The sequence below is a fragment of the Ranitomeya variabilis genome, chromosome 1 (assembly GCF_051348905.1).
Source record: "Ranitomeya variabilis isolate aRanVar5 chromosome 1, aRanVar5.hap1, whole genome shotgun sequence".
Lineage (NCBI taxonomy): Eukaryota > Metazoa > Chordata > Amphibia > Anura > Dendrobatidae > Ranitomeya > Ranitomeya variabilis.
In genome coordinates this window covers 872289354-872315960 of record NC_135232.1, presented here as the reverse complement: position 1 = coordinate 872315960, position 26607 = coordinate 872289354, and the positions used below count along the sequence as shown (strand labels likewise).

Genomic DNA, 26607 nt, shown 5'->3' with positions numbered 1-26607 from the left:
TCAGGAGAAATTTCCCAACAAATTTTAGGATCCATTTTATCCTGTTGCCCATGTGAAAATGAAAAAATTGAGGCTAAAAGAAATTTTGTGTGAAAAAATAGAATTAGTTCTTACCGGTAATTCGGTTTCTAGGAACCTTCCACGACAGCAGTATCGGAGGATGTCTCCCCGCCCTAATAGGGGACAGGAACAAAGAGGTTAAATACCCCTCCCCTTCCTGCAACCACCAGTGTTTTTTCTGGACACAGTAGCATGTATAGTTACCATTTAAGTGCAGGAATCATAAATTTATAAAACAGATAGGGAGGGAAATTAGTGCTGTCGTGGAAGGTTCCTAGAAACCGAATTACCGGTAAGAACTAATTCTATTTTCTCCAGTCACCTTCCACGACAGCAGTATCGGAGTGATACCAACCGCTAATTTCTTTAGGGAGGGACAACCGCCTGCAGAACACGTCTGCCGAACGTTAGATCCCTGTTGAAGTTGAGCCTGTAGTGCCTGGTGAACGTGTGTATTGACGACCAGGTGGCGGCTCTGCAAATCTGCTCTGCTGATGCGCTTCCCCTTCCTGCCCAGGAGGTTGAGACTGAGCGGGTAGAATGGGCCTTCAGTGAAGCTGGAGGTGAGAGCTTCTGAGAGGAGTATGCTAAGCTAATGGCCTGCTTAATCCAATTAGCGATTGTGCTTTTGGCTGCCTTCTTGCCCTTATTACGCCCTGACCACAGGATGAACATGTTTTGGTCCAACCTCCAATCTTCCGTTTGTTGGAGGTAGAACAGGACTACCCTGCGGACGTCCAGGGTGTGAAAGGCTTCCTCTTTAGGATTAGAGGGATTGGGGCAGAAAGAAGGTAATATGATGTCCTGATCTCTGTGAAAGCTTGAAGCTACCTTAGGTGTAAAGGACGGGTCTAATTTGAGAATTATACTATCCGTAGTTATAGTCAGGAATGGTTCCTGAATTGATAAGGCCTGTAATTCCCCTATACGCCTGGCAGTAGTGATAGCTACCAGAAAGACCGTTTTGAGGGTTAAGATTTTTAAGCTAGATGTTGAAAGGGGTTCAAAGGGGTCCCCGGTCAGACCTTTTAGCACCAGGTTTAAGTCCCAAGGTGGGGTATGGATCTGGAGTCTTGGACGGATTCTAGTTGCCGATGATATGAAACGTTTCACCCATCGATGACATGCTAGATCCTGGTCAAAGAAAGCACCAAGAGCTGACACCTGAACCTTTAGGGTACTAGGTGACAGACCCAGCTCCAAGCCCTTTTGTAGGAATTGAAGAATCTGTGCAATATTTGGGTTAAAGGTATCCTGTCTGTTCGGGGCACACCAGGACGAAAATCTCTTCCATATCTTGCCATAAATGGCGTTTGTTATTGGTTTCCTACTTTTTTGTAGGGTTTCGATTACCTCCTGCGAGAGTCCTCTGGCTCTCAGGATCTCGGCTTCAGTAACCAGGCTGTCAACTTTAGTTTGTGTAAGTCTGGATGGATCAGGGGACCCTGTTGAAGAAGGTCGAGTCTCTGTGGAAGCGGAAACGGACCTTCTAGACACATGCTTGTTAGAGCGCTGAACCAGCTCCTTCCTGGCCATAATGGGGCCACCAAAATCGTTGTGACCTGATCCGTCCGGATCTTCTGCAACGTCCTGGGTAGCAATGGTATTGGTGGAAAAGCGTATGCCAGGGTAAACTCCCAGGGGTGGGAGAACGCGTCCAGTCCTAGTGTCCCGCTTGAGGGGGTCAGGGAGAAGAAGGTGTCTGATTTCTTGTTCTGAATGCTGGCAAAAAGGTCCACATCGGGAGTTCCCCACCTCTGGACCAGAGCTAGGAATACCTCCTGGTTTAGAGACCATTCCCCTGGATGGAAGTCTCTCCGGCTGAGATAGTCCGCCTGGGAATTGTCCAATCCCCTTATATGAACTGCCGAGATTGACATCAGGTGGTTTTCTGCCCAGGAAAAAATCCTTCCAGCAGTCAGCTTCAGGTTCGAGTGTCCTGTGCCCCCTTGGTGTCGGAGATATGCCACGGTGGTCATATTGTCGGACATCACCCGGACATGGTAGCCCTGGATGATGGCAGATGCGGCTTTTAGCGCCTCTTCCACCGCTTTCAATTCCCTCAGATTTGAGGAACTGCGTCTCACATCTGGGGCCCACAACCCCTGGAAGTGGAAGCCTTCTATCACGGCACCCCAACCTCTCTGACTTGCGTCTGTTGTGAGAACTCTGAGGGGAAGCTGATCCCAGCTGACTCCCCGGTGTAGATTCTGGGGGTTCAGCCACCATAACAGAGAGGATCTCACATGCGAGGGAAGGGGAATCTTCCTGGTTAAGGCCATCTGATGTCCTCTTGAGTATGCCAGGATGTGTGATTGAAGTATTCTCGTATGGGCTTGCGCCCAGTAGACTGCTTGAATGCAGGATGTCAAAGAACCCAGGACTGACAGAGTCTCTTAGAGTCGGGGCTCTTTGATCTCTGAACCTGGAGATCCTGCGAACAAGATCGGTCTGACGGTCCTCGGGTAGAAAAGACATTCTCTTCTCTGAATCCAGAAGGATTCCTAGGAATTTCTTCTGTGGCGAAGGTTGGAGGTCTGACTTCTCCAGGTTCGGGATCCACCCGAGAGATTCCAGAATGTCAAGGACTCTTGTCACATCCTGATTGAGACGTGAAGCGGATGGAGCGATGATAAGAAAATCGTCCAGGTATGGTATGACACAGATCCCCTGTTGACGAATAAAGATTACTGCTTCTGTCATGATTTTGGAGAAGACTCGTGGAGCCGACGAGACTCCGAACGGGAGGACGTTGAATTGGTAATGGGGGACCCGTTTGTTTTGGGAGATCGCGAACCTGAGGAATCTTCTGTGGTCTGGGTGTATTGGCACATGATAGTATGCGTCCCTCAGGTCCAGCATTGCCATCACCCAGTTCTGACCGATCAGCGGGATTGCTGATCTGATTGATTCCATTTTGAATCTCCGGTATTTTATTACTTGATTCAGAGGTTTCAGGTTGATAATGATGCGATGTTTCCCTGAGGGTTTTTTCACCACGAAGAGGTGGGAATAGTGACCTTCTCCTATTTCCCGATGTGGTACATGGGAGATCACCTTCGCTCGAAGCAGGTCTAGGATATCCGGCATCAAAATTTCCCGAAGTCCTGGGGATTGTAGGGAAGTGATAGACAGACGATGGGGAGGAGGACTCTCGAACTCCAATCTTAGTCCCTCCCGTATGGTACGTAGGACCCACTGGTTTGTGGTAATCACCTGCCACTGGGAGAGGAATCCCGTGAGTCGACCCCCGACCGGAGGGCAGTCATTGTTTTTCAGAGGCCTGGGTCGGTTGGGGGACCAGGATGTTTCTGGCCTTTCCTCCCTTGGGGTAACTCCATCGTCCTGATTTGCCCTTACCCCTGTAATTCTGCTGGGGGGTTTGGTCACGGGGGGGACGAAAAAACCGCTTCTTAGGGTTCTTTTGTTCAGGAAGGACCTTCTTTTTATCCGAAGCCTTGTCCAAGATCTCGTCCAGGACCGGCCCAAATACATAATGACCCTGGAAAGGTATACCACAAAGCTTAGACTTTGAGGTAATATCACCTCCCCAGGATTTAAGCCACAAAGCTCTTCTAGCGGAATTAGTGAGAACCGCTGATTTAGCGGCAACCCGTACTGACTCTGCGGAGGCGTCCGCGAGGAATCCAGTTGCTCTTTGGAGCAGAGGAAGAGAATTAAGAATCTCCTCTCTGGGTGTACCCTGTACCAGGTGATTTTCCAATGTACGCAGCCAGAGGAACAGGGATCTGGCTACACAGGTTGATGCCACGTTGGACCTCAGTAGGTTAGTTGAAGTCTCCCAGGATTTTCTTAATAAACTTTCAGTTTTGCGATCCATGGGATCTTTTAGCTGGGAGGAATCTTCAAAGGGCAGAGCCGTTTTTTTGGTTACCCTTGAAACCTGGACATCAACTTTGGGCATTTCGAAAAGAGAACAGTCTCCTTCCAATGGAAAACGGTTTTTGAGTTCAGATGGGACGTTTAACCCTTTCTCTGGAAGGCCCCACTCATGGAGGATGAGGCTTTCTATATTCTCGTGTATGGGGAATCCCTTTACAGATTTGGGCTTTAACCCCCCGAACATGTCATCCTGTACAGAATGGCCCTCCACCTCCTCCTCCACCCCCATGGTGCCCCTCACCATAGACACTAATTCCTCCAAATCCTCGGAGGAAGAGAGGTATTTTTTGTTGTCTGAGTCAGACTACAGGGGCTATTTTCCTTTTCTTAGCAGGGGAAGGCTGTGGTGTCGGAGGCTGGGAGAAGGCCGCCATGGAAGATTGAACTTCCTGCCTGATGAGAGTCCTGATGCTGTCCATAAGAGAGGGCTGTTCAGCACGCAGAACCTCGTCTGTGCATGGCTGGCAGAGCTTCTTTTTATGTGTGGGGGGAAGCTTGGACGCACATGCAACACACTTGCGACTGGGCACCTTCTTAGAGGCAGAAGCTTTGTCTCCCTAAAAGAGAGAGAAAGACGGACTAAGTCGAATGAATTCTAGAAAAAATGGACAGCAAGGGACATCATCCCACTACTTACGGCAGGGGGGTGAGCGCTGGGCTCTGCAGAAGCAGAGTGAAGGGTTTTGTCGCCATCCATATCAGAGATCCGACTATAGAGAGTATAGACAGGAGGTCTTACCTGGAGGCTTCCTTAGCCAGGAATAAATAGGTTGTTACCGAGGCTCCCAGCGAGATTGGTGGTGCTCCTCCCCCTCGTGGTGTCCGTTTGATGGGGGGGGGGGGGGGTTGTCAGGAATGCCCTGTCCATGCCGCCGCTGCAAGTCCTGGGTCAGGACGCTGTACGGCGCGCGCGGGAGCTGCGGCGCAAGGAGCCGGCGAAAAAACCGGAAGTTCGGCTGAACGTCACTTCCGGTGCGCGCGCGCCAGCTCCAGCAGCAGCGTGGAGGGAGGAGGAAGCCGGGGAGCTTGAGAAGGACCCCGGAGCACCGCACCGCCCTGCTTTGCCTCCCGAAAGAGGCGCGGGTAGGGCGGGCAGGGGTCCCAAGTCACGTGAAGGGACACGGAGATGGGAGCAGTCTGGATGGAGGAGGAGAGCGGAGCCCCCGACCTCGACTGCCCGGCTAAAGGTAACAGTGCTCCCGATCGCCGGCCACGGCAGCACTATCAGAGGACCTCTTCATGCCCCATAGGGGACAGGAAAAACACTGGTGGTTGCAGGAAGGGGAGGGGTATTTAACCTCTTTGTTCCTGTCCCCTATTAGGGCGGGGAGACATCCTCCGATACTGCTGTCGTGGAAGGTGACTGGAGAAAAAAGTACTTTTTCATTTTTACGGATCAATTTGTGAAGCACCTGAGGGTTTAAAGTGCTCACGATGCTTCTAGATAAGTTCCTTGGGGGGTCTAGTTTCCAAAATGGGGTCACTTGTGGGGGAGCTCCAATGTTTAGGCACACGGGGGCTCTCCAAACGCGACATGGTGTCCGCTAAAGATTGGAGCCAATTTTTCATTCAAAAAGTCAAATGGCGCTCCTTCCCTTCCGAGCCCTGCCGTGCGCCCAAACAGTGGTTTACCCACACATATGAGGTATCAGCGTACTCAGGACAAATTGCACAACAACGTTCGTGGTCCAGTTTCTCCTTTTACCCTTGGGAAAATAACAAAATTGTTGCTAAAATATAATTTTTGTGACTAAAAAGTTAAATGTTCATTTTTTCCTTCCATGTTGCTTCTGCTGCTGTGTAACACCTGAAGGGTTAATAAACTTCTTGAATGTGGTTTTGAGCACCTTGAGGGGTGCAGTTTTTAGAATGGTGTCACTTTTGGGTATTTTCAGCCATATAGAACCCTCAAACTGACTTCAAATGTGAGGTGGTCCCTAAAAAAAATGGTTTTGTAAATTTTGTTGTAAAAATGAGAAATCACTGGTCAAATTTTAACCCTTATAACTTCCTAGCAAAAAAAAAAATTTGTTTCCAAAAGTGTGCTGATGCAAAGTAGACATGTGGGAAATGTTATTTATTAACTATTTTGTGTCACATAACTCTCTGGTTTAACAGAATAAAAATTCAAAATGTGAAAATTGAGAAATTTTCTAAGTTTTCGCCAAATTTCTGTTTTTTTCACAAATTAACTAAGAAATTATCGACCTAAATTTACCACTAACATGAAGCCCAATATGTCACGACACTATATGACACTGGTCAGAATTGCAAAAAATGGCCAGGTCATTAAGGTCAAAATAGGCTGGGTCATGAAGGGGTTAATGCACTATTGCTATTTATTTAGTTTTTATCATGGGTTTAGTCTTTTTAGAAGACAAAAGACTGCAGTAGTTTCCCCCAAAACAGCTTAGTCAGGAAAATAGGCATTAGACCTACTGGCAATTATGTTTCCATGAGTCCATCCTGACAGCACCATGGAGGACGTCCTCCTCCCCCTTGCTGGGACAGGAAACACACGAGAGTTTAAAAGGACATGTCCCACCCCCAATCCTCAGTGTTGTAACAAGAACCGCCTCATGGAAATGCAAAAAGTACTTTAATAATAAATAGAACATATTACATCATATGCTCAAAAAACACATTACATCATGCATATAAATAATAGACCAGGGAGGGAACAACCAGTGCTGTCAGGATGGACTCCTGGAAACATAATTACCGGTAAGTCTAATGCCTATTTTCCAGGACGTCCCTCCTGACAGCACCATGGAGAGTACCAAAGCACCTCCTTAGGGTGGGATTACCGCTTGGAGAACTTTCCTCCCAAATGCAGTATGTTGACCAGACAAAAAATCAAGTTTATAATGTTTACAAAAGGTATTGGCACTAGCCCATGTTGCTGCCTTACAAATCTGCTCCAGAGAGGCGCCTGCCCTCTCAGCCCAGGAGGTAGATATCCCTCGTGTAGAGTGTGCATGAAGACCCTCCGGAGGTGGGACCCCTTCAGACTGGTAGGCCTCAGATCACGGAGGTGATCCATTGAGCGATAGAGGCCTTCTTACCCTTATTCTTTCCCCCAAACAAAATGAACAAATTTGGGTTTATCCGCCATGAGCTAGTGGCTGCTAGGTAATCTAAGACTGCCTGTCTGACGTCGAGGGAATGAAGGACTTTTTCTTTTGCGTTAGCAGGGTTATTACAAAATGAAGGTAACACAATCTCATGATTTCTGTTCTTTGCAGATCCTACTTTTGGAATAAATGAGGGATCTAGTTTAAGGATTAAACTATCCTCTCTAATCTGTAGGTACGGGTCCCTAGTACACAGGGCTTGAATTTCCCCCACCCTCTTGGCCGTTGTGACTGCCACTAAGAATGCTGTTTTACTTGTGAGGATTGATATGGGCATATTATCAGCCGAGGCGTATGCGTCTTTACATAGGAATCTGAGGACCAAGTTGAGGTCCCAGGGGGGCGTTAATTGCCTAATGGTGGGGCGCAACCTCTGAGTAGCTAGGATAAATCTGACCACCCACGGGTGGGATGCTAGGGGATAGTCAAAAAAAGAGCTAAGTGCCAAGATCTGCACTTTCAAGGTGCTTGGTCTAAGACCCTTGTTGAACCCAGCCTGCAGGAAGTTTAGGATTCTAGGTATGTCAGGAGTGTCTGCCGCAACCTCAGACCTGCCACCTTCCAGACAAACGCTTCCAGATCTTTAAATAGATTGCCGAAGTGACTGGCTTCCTGCTGGATTTAATAGTGGCTATCACTTGGTCTGATAAGCCCCTTGCCTTCAGGATGTCCCTTTCAGGATCCATGCCGAGAGATGGAGTTTCTCTGGATTCGGGTGATAAACTGGACCTTGGTGGATTACATCCTCCCCGAGAGGAAGCTCTATTGGTTCTCAATCGCCAAGTCCGCTAGCAGAGAGAACCAGCTCCTTCTTGGCCTATATGGAGTGATCAGGATAACCTGGGCTCGATCCTCCTTGATCTTTCGGAGAACGGCTGGGATCAGTGCCAACGGTGGAAATGCGTATGACCCATCCTAATTGTTCCATTACCGATATGGTCCGGCTCCTGTGGGCTGATATAGCAAGATCGCCAGAGACTCCAAGTAGAAAGTCGTCGAGATATGGAACTATTATGACCCCTTGGTTTCTCAGGAAGGCGACGATCTCCGACACTAGCTTTGTGAATATACGAGGTGCCGAGGCAAGCCCGAAGGGAAGGCATTGAAACTGGTAGTGACAGGTCCGGGACGGCAGAACTACAGCAAACCTCAGAAGCCTCTGAGATGAGGGGTGGACGGGGACCTGATAATAGGCACTCTTCAGGTCGAGAGTGCACATCACAGCATCTTGGTCTATGAGGTGAATTGCTGATCGTATGGACTCCATACGGAACCTTTTGTACCTGACCCAGGCATTCAAAGGTTTTAGATTATCGTGCGGGAGTCGCCCGATGGTTTTGTGATGGAGAATAGGGAAGAGTAGTGTCCCTGGCCTACTTCTAGTGGCGGGAACGGAATTATGACTTGTGAAGAGAGCATGTCCTGCAAATCTATCAACATGGCAGAGTCTTGTGCGACCACCTTAGGCGCAATGTATCTGTCTGGAGGAGGGGAATAGAGCTCGATGCTGTATCCCTCTGCCACAGTCTGGAGGACCCACTGATTCTGAGTGATTCGGGCCCAATTTTCTGCAAAGTGGCGGAGCCTTCCCCCAATGTATGTGGCGTCATTGTGTTTTGGACTTAGAGGAGGGGCTGAAGAAGAAACTCTTGTTCTTATTGCCCTGGCTACGGGAACCCCTATAAGATCCCCTACTGGATCTACCCACTCTGAAATCATACTGCCTCCTGAAGGGGAATCCTTTCCGAAAGGACTGAGACCTTTTAGGTTTGTCCTCCGGAAAACATTTCTTTTTATCAGAGGCAGATTCTAGAATAGTATCTAGAGAAGGACCAAATACTCTTGACCCTGAAAAGGGGATTGAGCAGAGCTTGGTCTTAAGGCCCCGTCTCACACAGCGACGCTGCAGCGATACAGACAACGATGCTGATCGCTGCAGCGTCGCTGTTTTGTCGCTGTGTGGTCGCTGGGGAGCTGTCACACAGACAGCTCTCTCCAGCGACCAACGATCAGGGGAACGACTTCGGCATCGTTGAAACTGTCTTCAACGATGCCGAAGTCCCCCTGCAGCACCCGGGTAACCAGGGTAAACATCGGGTTACTAAGCGCAGGGCCGCGCTTAGTAACCCGATGTTTACCCTGGTTACCAAAAAAAACAAACAGTACATACTCACCATCTGATGTCCGTCAGGTCCCTTGCCATCTGCTTCCCGCTCTGACTGAGTGCCGCCGTACGGTGAGAGCAGAACGCAGCGGTGACGTCACTGCTGTGCTCTCACTTTACGGCGGCAGTCAGAGCAGGAAGCAGACGGCAAGGGACCTGACGGGCAACAGATGGTGAGTATGTACTGTTTGTTTTTTTTTACATTTACGCTGGTAACCAGGGTAAACATCGGGTTACTAAGCGCGGCCCTGCGCTTAGTAACCCGATGTTTACCCTGGTTACCAGTGAAGACATCGCTGGATCGGTGTCACACACACCGATTCAGCGATGTCAGCGGGACCTCAACGACCAAAAAAAGGTCCAGGCCATTCCGACACGACCAGCGATCTCACAGCAGGGGCCTGATCGCTGGTACGTGTCACACATAGCGAGATCGCTACTGAGGTCGCTGTTGCGTCACAAAACTTGTGACTCAGCAGCGATCTCGCTAGCGATCTCGCTATGTGAGACGGGGCCTTTAGAGACATTATCTCCTGACCAGGATCTTAGCCAAACCGCCCTTCTAGTCGCGTTAGATAACGAGCCGCTTCTAGCTGAAAATCTAACCGACTCTGCTGTCATATAGGACAGAAAAGCCATGGCTGATTTCATAATAGGGAGAGAGCTCAAAATGTCAGACCTCAGGGTTTTATTGGAGAGATGTTCTTCCAATTGCCCCATCCATAGGTACACAGATCGGGCCACCGAAGTGGCTGCTATGTTAGTCTTAATTAGGGCCGCAGATGATTCCTAGGCCCTTTTAAGTAGTATATCAGCCTTTCTGTCCATGGGATCGCGCAAATTGGATGAGTCCTCGAAGGGTATGGCTGTCTTTTTGGCAACCTTTGCCACTGGAACGTCTATTTTGGGTATCTCTTCCCATAGCTTGGCTTCCTCAGGCTAGAATGGTAAGCGAGCCTTAAAGTCACGAGACAGTACCAGCCGACGTTAAGCCTCCTTCCACTCTTCCATTATCATAGCTTTTATATGTTTACTAACGGGGAAGACTGTTGGTCGACGTGACATAGGTCCCCCGAACATCAGGTCCTGTCTGGACTGCAGCTTAGATGTCTCTTCTATTTGTATCGTGCTTCGCACTGCCTGCACAAGTTCATTCGTCTCCTCAGCCTGGAAAAGGTATTTCCGGGGGTGGCCCTGGCTCCCTGAGGGGAGCTCCCCCTCTTCTTCTGAGACTGAGTCCTCTGAGTTGGACATGTCCTCAGAACTAAACTCCGGCTCTCTCAGGTCTCGCTCCCGTCTGGCTCTCTTGCGGCCAGGAATGGGGCTAAACTGTCCTGAAATATTGGACAAGGAAGCCTGGACTTCTTCCTGGATTAGGAACCTCATCTGACAAAAGTGAAGATTGCTTGTCCCGCATAACCTTAGATGTGCAAGCTGCACACAAGGTCTTGCCATGGGAGTCCGGGAGTTTCACGTGGCATATAGGGCACCTGTTGGACTTTGTAGAGACCTTGCCGGGTTTCTTAGCTGGAGCGGGGGGGGACAGCGGGGGTTCCCTTATCCTTAAACGACATAAGATAGGGAGTAAAATAGGGTATGCCTGCTTAAACGTGTAGTGCGGGAAGTCTGCGCTATGCGCACTTACCCCGTCCTCGCCTGGTATGTCTTCCATTGCCCCTTACAGAGGTAGAAGGTCCGCGATTCTGGACGCTGGATAGTAGCGTCCCTGTTGCCTTGCTGATAGGCGTTCCGCAATACCGGAAGTGACGCGGTTCCCTCGGAGTTCCGGAAGACGCCGAGCAGGACGAGACGCCGCGACTCCCTGCCTCATGGAACCGCGTCCCCAGCCGAGAGCCTCCCTCCGGGAGGAGCGGCTGCCACCAGGAGCCTCGTCCCGCTCCTGGTCTTTGGAGCAGAGGGACTCCCCGCCCGGAGAGTTTCTGCCCTGAGCCGCTTGACAGGGGGAAGGGTATTAGCGAGCCGCACGATCCCCCCGAGCTCTGGTAAGCCTGCGCAGCTTTTCTCGTGCATCCCTCCTTGCAGGGACAGTAAAAACACTGAGGATTGGGGGTGGGACATGTCCTTTTAAACTCTCGTGTGTTTCCTGTCCCAGCAAGGGGGAGGAGGACGTCCTCCATGGTACTGTCAGGAGGGACGCCCTGGAAATAATTGTGACAAAACGAGAAGGACAAAAATTAAGAAGCCTTTTAAGTCCGGTGTCAGGTCAACTTTGATCAAAAGCAGAAGCAAAATAGGATAAAGTAGCAAGACTATGATACAAGAAAAAAGCATGTTTGCATGTGAATGATTGAGGAGAGGTTGTCAGATCAGCACAACTTAGTTAACATTTTACTTCTGAAAAGCTGTGGAAAGCACATGGGAAGGGCAATTTAAAGGGAACCTTCAGAAAATGTATTTTTTCAGGAAATATAGTGTTATACTCAATGTAACCTTGCAAGTCTGCAGAGCGGGCCAACAGTCAAGGAGCTAGGGGCATAACAGTGCACTCAATGTGTAGTGTTCGGTGACTTATGCCTCCATGCACAGTCCTGATGCCTGGAAGCAAACGGACACCGGGACAATATAAATTCACTTTCTCCCTGTAGCTGCTGCTCCAGTAGCGCAGCCAAACAGGATTTAAAAAGGAATCTGTCACCTATATAAACTATTAATATGGGCATACAGGTTACAGACTATGGTTACAGAGTACATATTATGACCCAAAATGATGCATTGAAATTGAATATGTGCAATATAATTAAATAGTATGCTGGATTAAAATCAGTGCAGCAGGGAATGCAAGAGAAATATCAAAACACATATCTAGCATGTAGACAACCCATTAGAGCTCATGCTAAACACCGTACATACGGTGTAAAAGTGGTCTCAGCAGTAATGCTGGGAATTAAGGACAATACCTTGAGACATGGTTTAGGGCCAGAGCTGGTTGGAGCAAAGAAGGGGGTGCGCATAGGCACCTCAACAAGAGTTTCATCACACTGGGCTTTGTCAGGAGGCGTGGCCAAAGCTCAAAGATGCGCACCATTTAAATGGTTGGAATGCATTACACAGTGAACGGGAGCGCTCTGCGACAACAACCTGTGCCACCACCAGGCAGAACAGCGCATGTGCACGGCCCGTCTGTCCCAAGTTAGAGTGATCGGGAATTTGCGCAAATTGGAGCTCTCCCAGTCATGATGTCCGCCCCCCCTTTCTTCTGCTTTTTCTGTAACCCCTCAAATAAGGTTCACACATTATTTACCGCTTTACAACCTCAGATGAGGATTTGAAGACACTCCTTTTGGTTTATATAATTACTTTAGGGGCTATTATTGTAATCTCCGGTCCTCCCAAGACCTCCTTCCCTCCTCCACACTTATCCGCTCGTCACCCAACCGCCTCAAGACTTCTCCAGAATATCCCCCATCCTCTGGAATTCTTTGCCCCAACACATTTGACCATCAACCACATTCAGATCCTTCAGATGGAACCTGAAAACCCACCTCTTCAGGAAAACATGCAGCCTGCACTGATCCTACTGCCTCCTCATCACTACCGGAGCTACCGCCTCACCAACATTGGTACTCCTACAACCCTCAACCTATTGTCTCCATCCCCACCATCCTGTAGAATGTAAGCCTGCAAGGGCAGGGTCCTCGCCCCTCTGTATCAGTCTGTAATTGTTAGTTTGTTTACTGTAAGTGATATCTGTAATTTGTATGTAACCCCTTCTCATGTACAGCACCATGGAATCAATGGTGTTATATAAATAAATAATAATAATATTCCCCTTTATTTTGTCTGGAGAAGTTTCTATAGGTCAATATGAGGAGGACACTGCCTGGAAGATGACTCTGCCTCCAGAGCTTATTTTACATGAAGGCAACGTTACCAATGTGAGACAAGTAACCAACACCGAACAGGAGAAATGAACTTTGTCTTCTTGCAAACACTTTTTTTGCTTCGCTCTTAGCTTTGCTGTATTGTAACAATATTGCAGTCCTGTCTGCCTGTGAGATGGAAGCTGAAGCTGGGAGGAACCTGCAGATGTGTCAGGTATAATCACACACAGCTCTGCAGTGAGATCAGAAGAGCAGAGCACGGCCATCACATATCACACTGGCTTCATATAAAATAAGCTATGGAGGCAGCGTCCCCCCATAGCCTGGAAGAGGCGGGGAACATTTTTCTACCAAGGGTCATTTGTATATTTATACCATCCTTTGGGAGCTATACAACTCACACTAATTCCGCCCACAAAGTACATGCTAACACTGGCTTCTTGACTGAAGAAAACGGTATTTAGGACAAATTACAAAACGGATTATTTCTGCAGTTACAGCACCCAGAACTAAAAGAGCCACCTTGTCAGAATGCAGCATTACTGCTGCACAAGGTGGCTCTTTTAGTTAAAAACGCCTGGGGGGGGGGGGGGGGGGGGGGGTGACAGGTTCCCTTTAAGGGACTTAATAGACCCTTACCAACGGATAGTGTGGCCTGAGTTTTCCAGTATAATGATAGCCGAGCCAAGGATCTGTGTTGATTTCTCCTTCCATCGTCCATGGTGAAACCTCTGCTTTGCTTCTTTCATCTGCCAGAAAACAGAAAAAGGTTTTGATTACATTAAACCTTGCAAAATTATTATTTTATAACATTTAAACTGTGTTATTTCAATCTACCCTCCATAATCCTGAGCACACTGCACGTTAGACTATGTTCACACTGAAATGTCTGGACAGAACTGGAAAACATGCAAGCCCCCATTCACCTAATGGATGTGTCCCTATCAGGTAGAAATAACTAGAATAGATTGTAAGTTATATGCCACATTATATTAATATAGTGGCATTTGTCATCTTAACATACCTCAGACAGCTGAAAGGTGATATGAACAGAGACTTGTATGGCAAATCACACATCTAAGACTTGCAACCCTCTCAAGAATGGAAGTTGTATTATGTCCCATGCTTAGGTCATAAATATACGATAGGAATACTTAATACAAAATAATAAAAATAATATACTAAAAGTAAAAGAATTCATCCTCCACAATGTGACAAAGATGAAATTAGTGCTGAATATAAGGCAGTGGTTGCCGGGAGGTGCCATTCTGAATTATCTTCTGCACTCGCCAGAACCCTTTAGCATCTCTTGGCATGCATCTTATTTCAGCTGACGTGGCACAGATCTTGTGTTACAGACCTTGCTTCCGAAACAAATTTTTGCACTGAACTTTGAGAGGTCAAGCTAGAAGACATTTACATGTTGAAAACACCATCCGAGTGTACATGGAAATTTGCATGAAGAGAAACACTTACTTGCTCTTTTGTGCAGTAGTTTGTGAGCAGGCCAGCTTCCCCTGAAACACTCCTAGGAGAAAAAGAACGGCTTAGAACGGGAATTTGGAAACTTTTTAGGGCTTGTTCACATGTTCCTTTTTTTGCTGCGGATTTTTCAGCTGCAGATTTTGAAAAACCGCAGTGCAAAACCGCGGTGGTTTTCACTGCGGTTTTTTGTGCGGTTTCAACTGCGGATTCCACTGCGGGTTTCCAGCTGCACTTTCCTATTGGTGCAGGTGGAAAACCGCTGCGGAATCCGCAGAAAGAATTGACATGCTGCTACTTTTTTTCCGCAGAAAATCCGCGCGGATTTTCAAGCGGAAAAACGCAAAGTGGGCACAGCGGTTTTTGTTTTCCATAGGGTAACATTGTACTGTACCCTGCATGGACAACTGCTGCGGATCCGCAGCTGCAAATCCGCTGCGGATCCGCAGCAAAAACCGCAAAGTGTGAACATAGCCTTATTATTATTTTTCAACAAGCCCAGCATTGTAACTTCTGATATCAGCAAATGTTTCCAAAAATATAGGAACCAGCAACAAATTTTAAGAGGCATCTGAAGATTAGCACATAGTTTTATGATACATCTTCCATTCTAGTGCATGGAGACTGTATGGGATGTGCAAAGTAAAATGACATGGCTACATGTGAAAGAATGACAAAGTGTTGTTCTATACGTGCTTCGATCTGTTATTTCAGAAAAGGCTTGGTGCAGGGTTATACAAAGCTCATGAATATGCATTATTACCTGTCAGCAGGTTTATTAGTTCCCTGATGATAAAATTATTACCAGTAGATTATCAAAACTACATCAGGCCGTCCAGTAAGTGACACATTGCTGGAATCATAATCTCTGCCTCTACATTATGCTGCTCTCAGATTAAGCAGCAAAAAATTGGTGACAGATCCATTTAAAGGGCTAATCTCAAGTTTGAAAGTTATTTCCCTATCCATTTCCTGACTGATGGGCCCAGGCTGAATTGAGCAGACATCAATTATATGCACTACCTCTCCATGAAAGTTTAGTTTCTGATCCAAAATAAAGTTCACATTGGGCCGTGACCTTAGATAACAGGACACATGGATGACAGGAGAACACAAGATGAATGACGCTCAGCACTTGTGCTGGTCTTACATTTAATATTCAGGACGCTATTTTTAATCTGTGTGTGCCATGATATTTAATGTGCTTTTCTTGGATGTAATCAGTGTTTGTAAGAAGCAAGAGAATATCAAATCCAAATCAAGAGATTTCCTTTATGTTGGAAAACTAGAAATCTACAATGCCATATAGACAATACCTCTTTAATAAGGAGATTTTCTCTGAAGTCGATATTCAATATTGACATAACACTGCAATTAAAACATTTGTAAAATGTTTTAATTTTTTTAGCATTTTAGTAGGTTTAAAAATATAGCAGTAATTTTTCATTTTTTCAAGGAAATGTACAAAATTTCTCTTTTTTAGGGACCTATTAAGTTTTGAATTGACTTTGGGGGTCCTACATTTTGGAAATCCCCAAAAGTGATACCATTTTAAAAATATAACCTCTCAAGGTATTCAAAATTGTTTTCAGGTATTTTAGTAACACTTCAGGTGATTTTCAGGAATTATTGCAAAATGATATAACAAGAACGAAGAATTTTATTTTTACCACCTAAATGTTTCTTACTTCTGAACAGGCCAGTGTAGACGGCTGACTTTAAGGCTATTATTTGGCCATGATTTGCCATGGCAAACATCAAAGAGGGAGCCACCACACTATTAATCATCTACTTGCTGTAGTGACTATTGACCGCAGCATTTAAGGGGTTTAACTACTATAGTCGGTACCAACACTGGTCCTGGCTAATGCAGCAAGTCGTCAGCTATAATCTACAGCTGACAGATTGTCACCCATCGGAGGATGCTAGTCTCTTATCGCAGTCAGTAAAAAGACGTACTGGTGGTTAGTAAGGGGTTAAAATTAACTTTGAGGCAACCCCTTTAAGTCTGTTTCCATATGAAAATGTTAATCGTTATATTTGATAAGAAAAAAAAACTTAAATTGTAGACATTTTAATAAATATTAAGGTTCGTCCACGACTATGTCCAGGCTTTTAATTTTAGGCCTCTGTGTAATTGACTTTCACATCCGTGCTCTGTTACTTTCACAAGTTCCGAAATCTTCACTGAAAGAAACAGGCAGAACGCTGTGCTATTTTTTCTAATAAAATGACAGACAACAAAAATTAAAGTGACCATTTTAGTCAATAGAAACCCATTTGGTGTTATGTGCTTTTCATTTTGGGATAAACGCCTGCCTTACTGGGGGGGGGTCGTCCTACAAAGTACATTTTAATCAACAGATCTCTGAATAATAATCAGTTCCACAACTGGATCTGTTTAAAACCAAATGTTCTTGTGCTTATAAATGTGCCCCTGCCATGTATTATATGACGGCTGTGTCCGACCATGCAGGAACATGGTCTGATCAGACCAAAGCTTCTGGCCAGGGAAGGAAGCACAAGTCACTTATGATAACTGCATACATAGATGACACAGTGGGGCTCGCAGCTGCCACTTTCTGAGGCAACACTTTTCCTACCTGTTTTATCACAGGAGCAAGTGCTTTTGCACATCTTCAGCCCAATGCGCTTATCACATTAAATCAGTGTTGCAAGAGTTCCAATGGCAACAGACTTGAGTTATGATCACAGGACTGGTGACTAGGCTGAAACGTTCATTCCTGGGCTAAAATAGGCAAAAGCCACAAAACATGCCGCTGTGGGGACTCTGACATGTCACTCGAGCAACCGCGATACTCTGTTGCATACCCGAGCACCCTGGCCAAACTAGTGTAACAAACACTTGTGCTCATCACTTGTTATAGCTGAATGGTGCAGAGGCGAAGCCCTGCTGTGTCTGCTGTATACTCCCTTACCAATATAGGAGAAATACCGGTGTGTGGATTTTCTGTTGTTGCTGATGAGTGGATATAAAAGTCCAAAGACAGGAAGTACACACATTTCCTAATCAGGATATAACTACATTAGCTGCATCTTAAAATGTGATCTTTAAAAAAAATAAATACGGTAAATCTTGTAGCTAGATTAGCCTGGATCACACTTTCCACATTTTCATTTTTGTACTTTTATCATTAAATTTAAAAAAAAAACACAAAACACTAAGCTAATTTACTGATTTGCACTTGACTATGCAGCTCAGCAATAAAATGGTGAAGGACTAGCACTGAAGCTATCCCTGACTGACCTGACCCCCTTCATTCTAGCAACGTCTGATGTTAATTGAAGAGTATGCTGAAGTGGAGAAGCTCACCAGCACTGTGCATCCGGAGAAAAAAATTAGCAGCTGTCTCGTCTTCCAGCCCTATGTTTGTGAATGGTCACCTTATAGGGCAACAAGTGCTGGCCTTTGTCATGTCGTAAATTCTGTGTTAGGAGCACATCTTCTCAATGGTTAGCTTTCTAACATCCTAGTTTTACACACTAGTTTACAGGAGATGTCACAGACTGATTGGAATAGTCATGATGAATTTCACAGGATAATGCAACCCTGCTGAAAGTCGGCTTCTAGGGCCCAGCGTCTCTACCTTCTTCTATAAGGGCATTAGCAATCAGAATCTGATAATATCATCTGATAATATCTAGGCCTCGCCATTAGTGATCAAACTCCTTGCCAAAATAACTAACGTTGCACAGTTGTCTCGTAAACCCAGAATGATGCAGCAGAAAAGTCTGCACGGACTATGATCACTTCTGGCAAAACGCTTACATCCAATGTCCAAAATAGATGCTCTCAGTTTTTTCTTCATTTTGAGTTTTGCTAATGAAAAGAAAAATGCATAATTAGACTTCAGGAAATATCTCCAAAACACTTTTAAAGGAACCTGGCATCCCTTTTGTGAGTTGGGGCAGGAATGTGGGTAGGGTCTTCAGCAAAATGGCGGTGCATCTGCAGATTGACATCAGATGTTCTTCAGCAAAATGGAGCCAGTGGCGGCGCATGTGCAGATTCAAACCTTGACTGTCGTGAGATGAATGTGCCCGTGATCAATTAGTTTGCTTTTGTGAGTGCATAACACATTAAGGGTAAGTGCACACCTTGCGGATTCTGCTGCGGATTTTTCCGCAGCGGATTTAGAAAATCCGCAGTGCAAAACCACTGCGGTTTTCACTGCGGATTTTATCGCGGTTTCTTCTGCGGATTCCTCTGCGGGTTTTCAACTGCACTTTCCTATTGGTGCAGGTTGAAAACCGCTGCGGAATCTGCAGAAAGTAGTGACATGCTGCGGAAAATAATCTGCTGCGTTTCCGCGCGGATTTTTCCGCAGCATTTGCACAGCGTTTTTTTTCCCATAGGTTTACATGGTACTGTAAACTTAGGGAAAACTGCTGCGGATCCGCAGCGCCAAATCCGCTGCGGATCCGCAGCGTGTGCACATACCCTTAATGTTGATACCTAGAGGCTAAAGGAAATTAAGAGTTCTCTGGAGTTCTTTAATGGGTATAATGGCAAAGTGTTTGTAAAAACAAGCAACTTTGCAATCTCTTACTAAAATACTCTCCATTCTCAGGAAAGGAGATTGTTTCATGCTCGCTGCCTACAGTGCCTGCCACCGCTTGGAGTAGTGCTGACCGAATATGCACAATGCTTACTCGCTCTTTCCAATGTAAGCACTGCTATAAAGCTGTCCGGGTCGTTGGACTGTTCAGCCCCAATAAAGCCAGCTTCAGTGCTACTGCATTTGCTTGCAGAATCGGCAAGTGCGAAGTTTGGGCCTGTGGGACAACAATGACGTGTCTGAATTGTTAAGCCAGAAGGCAGGGAAGTGGCACACTTTTGTAGAAAATGAGAACCCAAGTAAAACATTGAGCAGCAAAGAGGTATTAATTTCTCCTCATACTTTACATCATCATTTCTCAAAGACTGGCCTAATCAGTGAGGCACCCCCTAGTTGTTGGCGAGACATGGCTGGGCCGGCAGTGTTCACAAAAGTAATTATAAGTTACAAAGTATTTAAAGTGAGATCAGACAGCAGGGCCAGCCACACCGCTGATCTCACCCTTCTATGGCTGACGCAGTCTCTGGCTTAGCAAAACAATTGACTCATTTTGGCGATATCTTAATGTTATAGTCCATAAAATAAAAGGAGCAGAAATTAATTTTGCAATTGTACCCTCCACCACTGATGGTGAGGCCGGGGCATCACTTTGGTATGTCTGGTGAATCTGAAGAAAGTTTTATTTATTGTAATTCCTTCACATATCAGCTATCCATTGGGAACGTGATAAGCATTAAAACTGAGGATCAAGTTATTGGACCTCCACTGATTGGCACAGCAGGGAGTCATGTCTGTGGCTTGCAGCTAAAGTCTAGGACACAAATAGCCATGGAATTGGAAAACGGAATTTGAAAAAAAACTCAGCTGTTCCCATCAATGCCATAGACTGTTTAGACAGTGTGCAATAGGCCAGACCCCCAACTAGTGATCTGTCCACTGAATAGGGGATGAAGGCCAAGACATTATTCTGCTTGCTCTATTATACCAACACACTTAGATGTCTACAATCTTGTGGACAATTTATAGCAACAATAAAATTCTCACAAATAGGAATGAACATTTTTTTGGGGGAAACACATCCATAATGAATGATCATGTGCAGAGCGAATGGACAACGACAACTTATGCAAAGTCCACATGTATTGATTGATGGATTTTGGTGTAAGCCAAGTCTTTGTAAACTCTTAGACTATGAGTCACAGTGTCTCTTCCTACTTAGAGAAGTGGGACCACAGGACTCAGGGGTGCAGCCAAATGTACATGCAACGCTAGGTCACCACTATACAGCACATGCTTTTTAGCAGCACCCAATAAGAGTTGTAGGAGTTCAATGGGTTTAGCATCATCTGCAGGTAATTTTTTTTTTTTTTTTAAAGGAGTTTGTCCTGCTCTCTGGGAGACAAAAAGGATTTAGTCAGCCACCAATTGTGCAAGGTCTCCCACTTAAAAAGGATGAGAGAGGCCTGTAATTGACATCATAGGTAGACCACAACTATGAGTCAAAATTGAGAAAAGAAATCCAGAAAATCACCTTGTTTGATTTGGCAAGATTTATTTTGCAAATTATGGTGGAAAATAAGTATTTGGTCATTAACAAAAGTTCATCTCAATATTTTGTTATATATCCTTTGTTGGCAATGACAGAAGTCAAACGTTTTCTGTAAGTTTTCACAAGGTTGGCACACACTGTTGGTGGTGTGTTGGCCAATTCCTCCATGCAGATCTCCTCTAGAGCAGTGATATTTTTTGGCCTGTCGCTGGTCAACATGGACTTTCAACTCCCTCCAAAGGTTTTCTATGGGGGTTGAAATCTGGAGACTGGCTAGGCCACTCCAGGACCTTCATATGCTTCTTACAAAGTCACTCCTTCGTTGCCCTGGAGGTGTGCTTGGGATCATTATCATGCTGAAAGACCCATGTTTCATCTTCAATGCCCTTGCTGATGGAAGGAGGTTTGCACTCAAAAATCGCACGATACATGGCCCCATTCATTATTTCATGTACATGGATCAGTCGTCCTGGTCCCTTTGCAGAGAAACAGCCCCAAAGCATGATGTTGCCACCCCCATGCTTCACAGTAGGTATGGTGTTCTTTGGATGCAACTCAGCATTCTGTCTCCTCCAAACTCGACAAGTTTTGTTTCTACCAAGCAGTCCTACCTTGGTTTCATCAGACCATATGACATTCTCCCAATACTCTTCTGGATAATCCAAATGCTCTCTAGCAAACTTCAGACAGGCCTGGACATGTACTGGCTTAAGCAGGGGGACACATCTGGCACTGCAGGATCTGAGTCCCTAGCGGCGTAGTGTGTTACTGATGGTAGCTTTGTTACGGTGGTCCCAGCTCTATGCAGGTCATTCACTAGGTCCCCCTGTGTGGTTCTTGGAGTTTTGCTCACCGTTCTTGTGATCATTTTGATCCCACAGGGTGAGATCTTGCGTGGAGCCCCAGATCGATGGAGGTTATCAATGGTCTTGTATGTCTTCCATTTTCTTATTATTGCTCCCACAGTTGATTTCATCACACCAAGCTGATTGCCTATTGAAGATTCAGTCTTCCCAGCCTGGTGCAGGGCCACAATTTTATTTCTGGTGTCCTTCGACAGCGCTTTGGTCTTCACCATAGTGGAGACTGCAGTGTGACTGAGGTTGTGGACAGGTGTTTTTTATACTGATAACAAGTCACCTAAAAACCATGCAAGATTTCCGGCTCTCACAGACCTGTAACTTCTTCTTTAAGAAGCTCCTCTGTCCTCCACTCATTACCTGTTGTAATGGCACCTGTTTGAACTTATAAGTTCAGGTCTGTGAGAGCCAGAAATCTTGCAAGTTTTTAGGTGACCAAATGCTTATTTTCCACCATAATTTGCAAAATAAATCTTGCCAAGTCAGACACAGTGATTTTCTGGATTTGTTTTCTCATTTGACTCTCATAGTTGTGGTCTACCTATGATGTCAATTACAGGCCTCATCTTTTTAAGTGGGAGAACTTGCACAATTGGTGGCTGACTACTTTTTTCCCCACTGTATCTGTAGGTAAAAGTCATTGATTCGATCAGTGAGGGACCTAAGGAAATTAGTAATAGCAACTAATCGGTGTGCAGCATTCTACTCTGTACATTACTGACGTTGGCTCACAGCCAAAACTAACAGTCGGGTCTTGGACCCCACTGATCTTATGATATATGATCTATATGACCTAAATGGTCATATATTTCCAGCAGTCCCATAATCAGCAGAGCCCTGTCCTCAAGATTGCCGAGGTACCTGTGGTCAGAGCCCCCAGCAGTCAGTATAAACCCTATCCTGTACGGAAGTGATTGTTTGAAATTTTGGGAATACCCCTTAAGACTAGGGCAGCAACACCTGTCACATGACCATGATTCGCTCAGCGTTGCTACTACATTGCAGTGCAATACATGCGATTATGGACATATTGCAATTCCAAGGGTACTGCGACAAACCAGTCACAGGAAATCCAATTTTGTAACTTTTTTGCAACATTGTCACAGTGCCACCGGGGTCACAATGTGCTCCTATACACCTGTATCACACTGATGTAGATGTGGCACAGATTGAAGGAAACCTGTCACCATAAGGCTTCAAAGCCTTATTTCTGCATTAAAATCTTGTTATTGATGCCGTAAGCAAATATCCTGTATGCCAAAAATATACACACTCAAGGCCAGTGGGCAAAGCCTCACTGCCATACACTTGTATGGGGCGGGGCCGAGCCTTCTAGTTAGCCGCACACACCGGATGGACATGTCACTAGATAGGGAACGGCCTTGCTCAATACAAGTGTATGGAGGGAGGCTGTGCCCACTAGACGGGATGTGGTGTGCGCTGGGGGGGGGGGGGGGATTCATAAGTAGAGATGAGCGAACATCGTCAGCTCCCTCCTTATTCGGCAAGCTATAGCGCTTACCGAAGAAGCTGCAGCCGGATACCTGGAGCGCTCCGATAATCAGGTGTCCAGTGCAGCAACAGCATGTATCGCGACTGACAGTCACAACACATGCATGGAGAGCCTGGGTGTTATTACTGTCTCAAATCCGCGACACATGCAGCTGCAGTGCCGGACACCTGATTATCGGGAGCGCTCCAGGTATCCGGGTTCCTGCTGCAGCTATTTGGTAAGCGCCATTAGCGAGCCAACGTTGTTCGCTCAATATCTATTGATAAGTATGCAGTCACACAGAGTGATTGCAGACTTAAGGTACCGTTACACTAAACGACTTACCAACAATCACGACCAGCGATATGACCTGGCCGTGAACGTTGGTAAGTCGTTGTGTGGTCGCTGGGCAGCTGTCACACAGACAGCCCTCTCCAGCGACCAACGATCAGGGGAACGACTTCGACATCGTTGAAACTGTCTTCAACGATGCCGAAGTCCCCCTGCAGCACCCGGGTAAACATCGGGTTACTAAGTGCAGGGCCGCGCTTAGTAACCCGATATTTACCATGGTTACCATTGTAAAAGTTAAAAAAAAAAAAAAAACACTACATAATCACATTCTGATGTCTGTCACGTTACACGCCGTCTGACAGTCAGTGCGGGAAGCTGACGGCGGGGGACGTGACAGACATCGGAATGTGAGTATGTAGTGTTTTTTTTTTTTTAACTTTTACAATGGTAACCAGGGTAAATATCGGGTTACTAAGCGCGGCCCTGCACTTAGTAACCCGATGTTTACCCTGGTTACAAGTGAACACATCGCTGGATCGGCGTCACACACGCCGATCCAGCGATGACAGCGGGTGATCAGCGACCAAAAAAACGGTCCTGATCATTCCCATCGACTAACGATCTCCCAGCAGGGGCCTGATCGTTGGTCGCTGTCACACATAACGAGATCGTTAGCGGGATCGTTGCTACGTCACAAAAAAGCGTGACGTTGCAACGATATCGTTAACGAAATCGTTATGTGTGAAGGTACCTTTACAGATTTTTGACAGGGCAACCCCCTGTAAGCTCTCCTTGTCATAGACATTAGATAGATGCCAGATAAATCATTGTTTACTGAACATACACAGACACATGCAGGGCACAGCGCTCACTATACCGGCACTGGTTGTACAAAGACACGCAGGGCACAGTGCTCAGTACATGGGCACCGGCTACACAGACAGATGAAGGACAGCAGGGTGGCACAGCACACACTACACGGGCACTGGCTATACAAAGACACACGCAGGGCACAGCACTCACTGTACTGGAACTGCCCACACAAAGCCACTGGCCACACACACACACTCGCTACACACACACAGACACTCGCCACACACACACACACACACAGACACTGGCCACACACACACACACACACAGACACTGGCCACACACACACACACACACACACACACAGACACTGGCCACACACACACACACACAGACACTGGCCCCACACACACACACACACAGACACACAGACACTGGCCCCACACACACACACACAGACACTGGCCACACACACACAGACACAGACACTGGCCCCACACACACACACACACACACTGGCCCCACACACACACACACACACACACACACAGACACTGGCCCCACACACACACACACACACACACACAGACACACACACACTGGCCCCACACACAGACACTGGCCACACAGACACTGGCCACACAGACACTGGCCACACAGACACTGGCCACACAGACACTGGCCACACACACACACACACAGACACACAGACACTGGCCCCACACACACACAGACACTGGCCCCACACACACACAGACACTGGCCACACACACACTGGCCACACACACACTGGCCACACACACACTGGCCACACACACACTGGCCACACACACACTGGCCACACACACAGACACACACACACACAGACACAGACACACACAGACACAGACACACACAGACACAGACACACACACAGACACACACAGACACTGGCCACACACACACACAGACACTGGCCACACACACACACAGACACTGGCCACACACACACACACAGACACAGACACTGGCCACACACACACACACACAGACACTGGCCACACACACACACACACACACACAGACAGACACTGGCCACACACACACACACACACACACACACACACACACACACAGACAGACACTGGCCACACACACACACACACACACAGACAGACACTGGCCACACACACACACACACACACTGGCCCCACACACACACACAGACACTGGCCACACAGACACTGTGGCCACACAGACACTGTGGCCACACAGACACTGTGGCCACACACACACACAGACACTGTGGCCACACACACACACAGACACTGTGGCCACACACACACACAGACACTGTGGCCACACACACACACAGACACTGTGGCCACACACACACACAGACACTGTGGCCACACACACACACAGACACTGTGGCCACACACACACACAGACACTGTGGCCACACACACACACAGACACTGTGGCCACACACACACACAGACACTGTGGCCACACACACACACAGACACTGTGGCCACACACACACACAGACACTGTGGCCACACACACACAGACACTGTGGCCACACACACACACACACACACACACAGACACCGGCCACACACACACACAGACACTGTGGCCACACACACACACAGACACTGTGGCCACACACACACACAGACACTGGCCACACACACACACACAGACACTGGCCACACACACACACACAGACACTGGCCACACACACACACTGGCCACACACACACACACACACAGACACTGGCCACACACACACACAGACACTGGCCACACAGACACTGGCTACACACAGACACACTTGGTACACACAGTCACCAGCAGAGCCCTCACTACACAGACCACATACTACACACAGACCCCGCAGGGCACAGCATGGCGCAGGCCCCGGTGTATGACCAGTACCTGCGAGCAGAAGTACGAGCCGTGGATGCCCAGCTTCAGGCAGGTCGGACACTGCAGCTTGGCCTCGCTGGTGCAATGCTCTGTCTCGCACACTCTTCTCGCCGCCACCGCCGCCATGCTTCACCCGGCAGCACCTACAGCACGGCGGGGAGGGGACGTGAAGAAGGCGTGCGCCGTGGATACAGACTGCTGGGCGGTGCCGTAACCGGCCTGTCTGAGGAGAGAACAGGGAGTGGCGAGCACTGACAACAGGAAAGGGAACCACTCGTGCTCCGTCCAATGTCTGCGCACCGGCAGCTGCCACGGGCCAAGGACGTCTTGTCCTATAGGTGGTGGCTCTTGTGGGCGGAGCTGCAGGCAGCAGGTAGCCGGGTGTGAGCTGTGCGGGTGGGCGTGGCTAAAGCGGCGACACATTTCATGCACGCTGCAGCGAGTCAGAAGGTTCCGGCAGCGGCTGCACGCGGTGGGCGGGGCTTCTTTGTGGGCGTGGTTTCCTACGGGAGGAGTTGCC

At 47.2% G+C, this 26607-nt stretch overlaps 1 protein-coding gene across 1 annotated transcript in view; it reads right to left on the bottom strand.

Moving 5' to 3' along the window:
* Positions 1–26548, bottom strand: part of METAP1 (methionyl aminopeptidase 1) — a 60610-nt gene extending 34062 nt beyond the window's left edge. The window contains exons 1-3 of the mRNA XM_077277481.1: positions 26097–26548; positions 14580–14631; positions 13743–13852 (exon numbers count right to left, since the gene is read on the bottom strand). Coding sequence (XP_077133596.1) covers positions 13743–13852; positions 14580–14631; positions 26097–26213 — 279 coding nt within the window. The 5' untranslated portion in view covers positions 26214–26548. The remainder of the gene's footprint in view (positions 1–13742; positions 13853–14579; positions 14632–26096) is intronic.
* Positions 26549–26607: the final 59 nt, after the last annotated feature.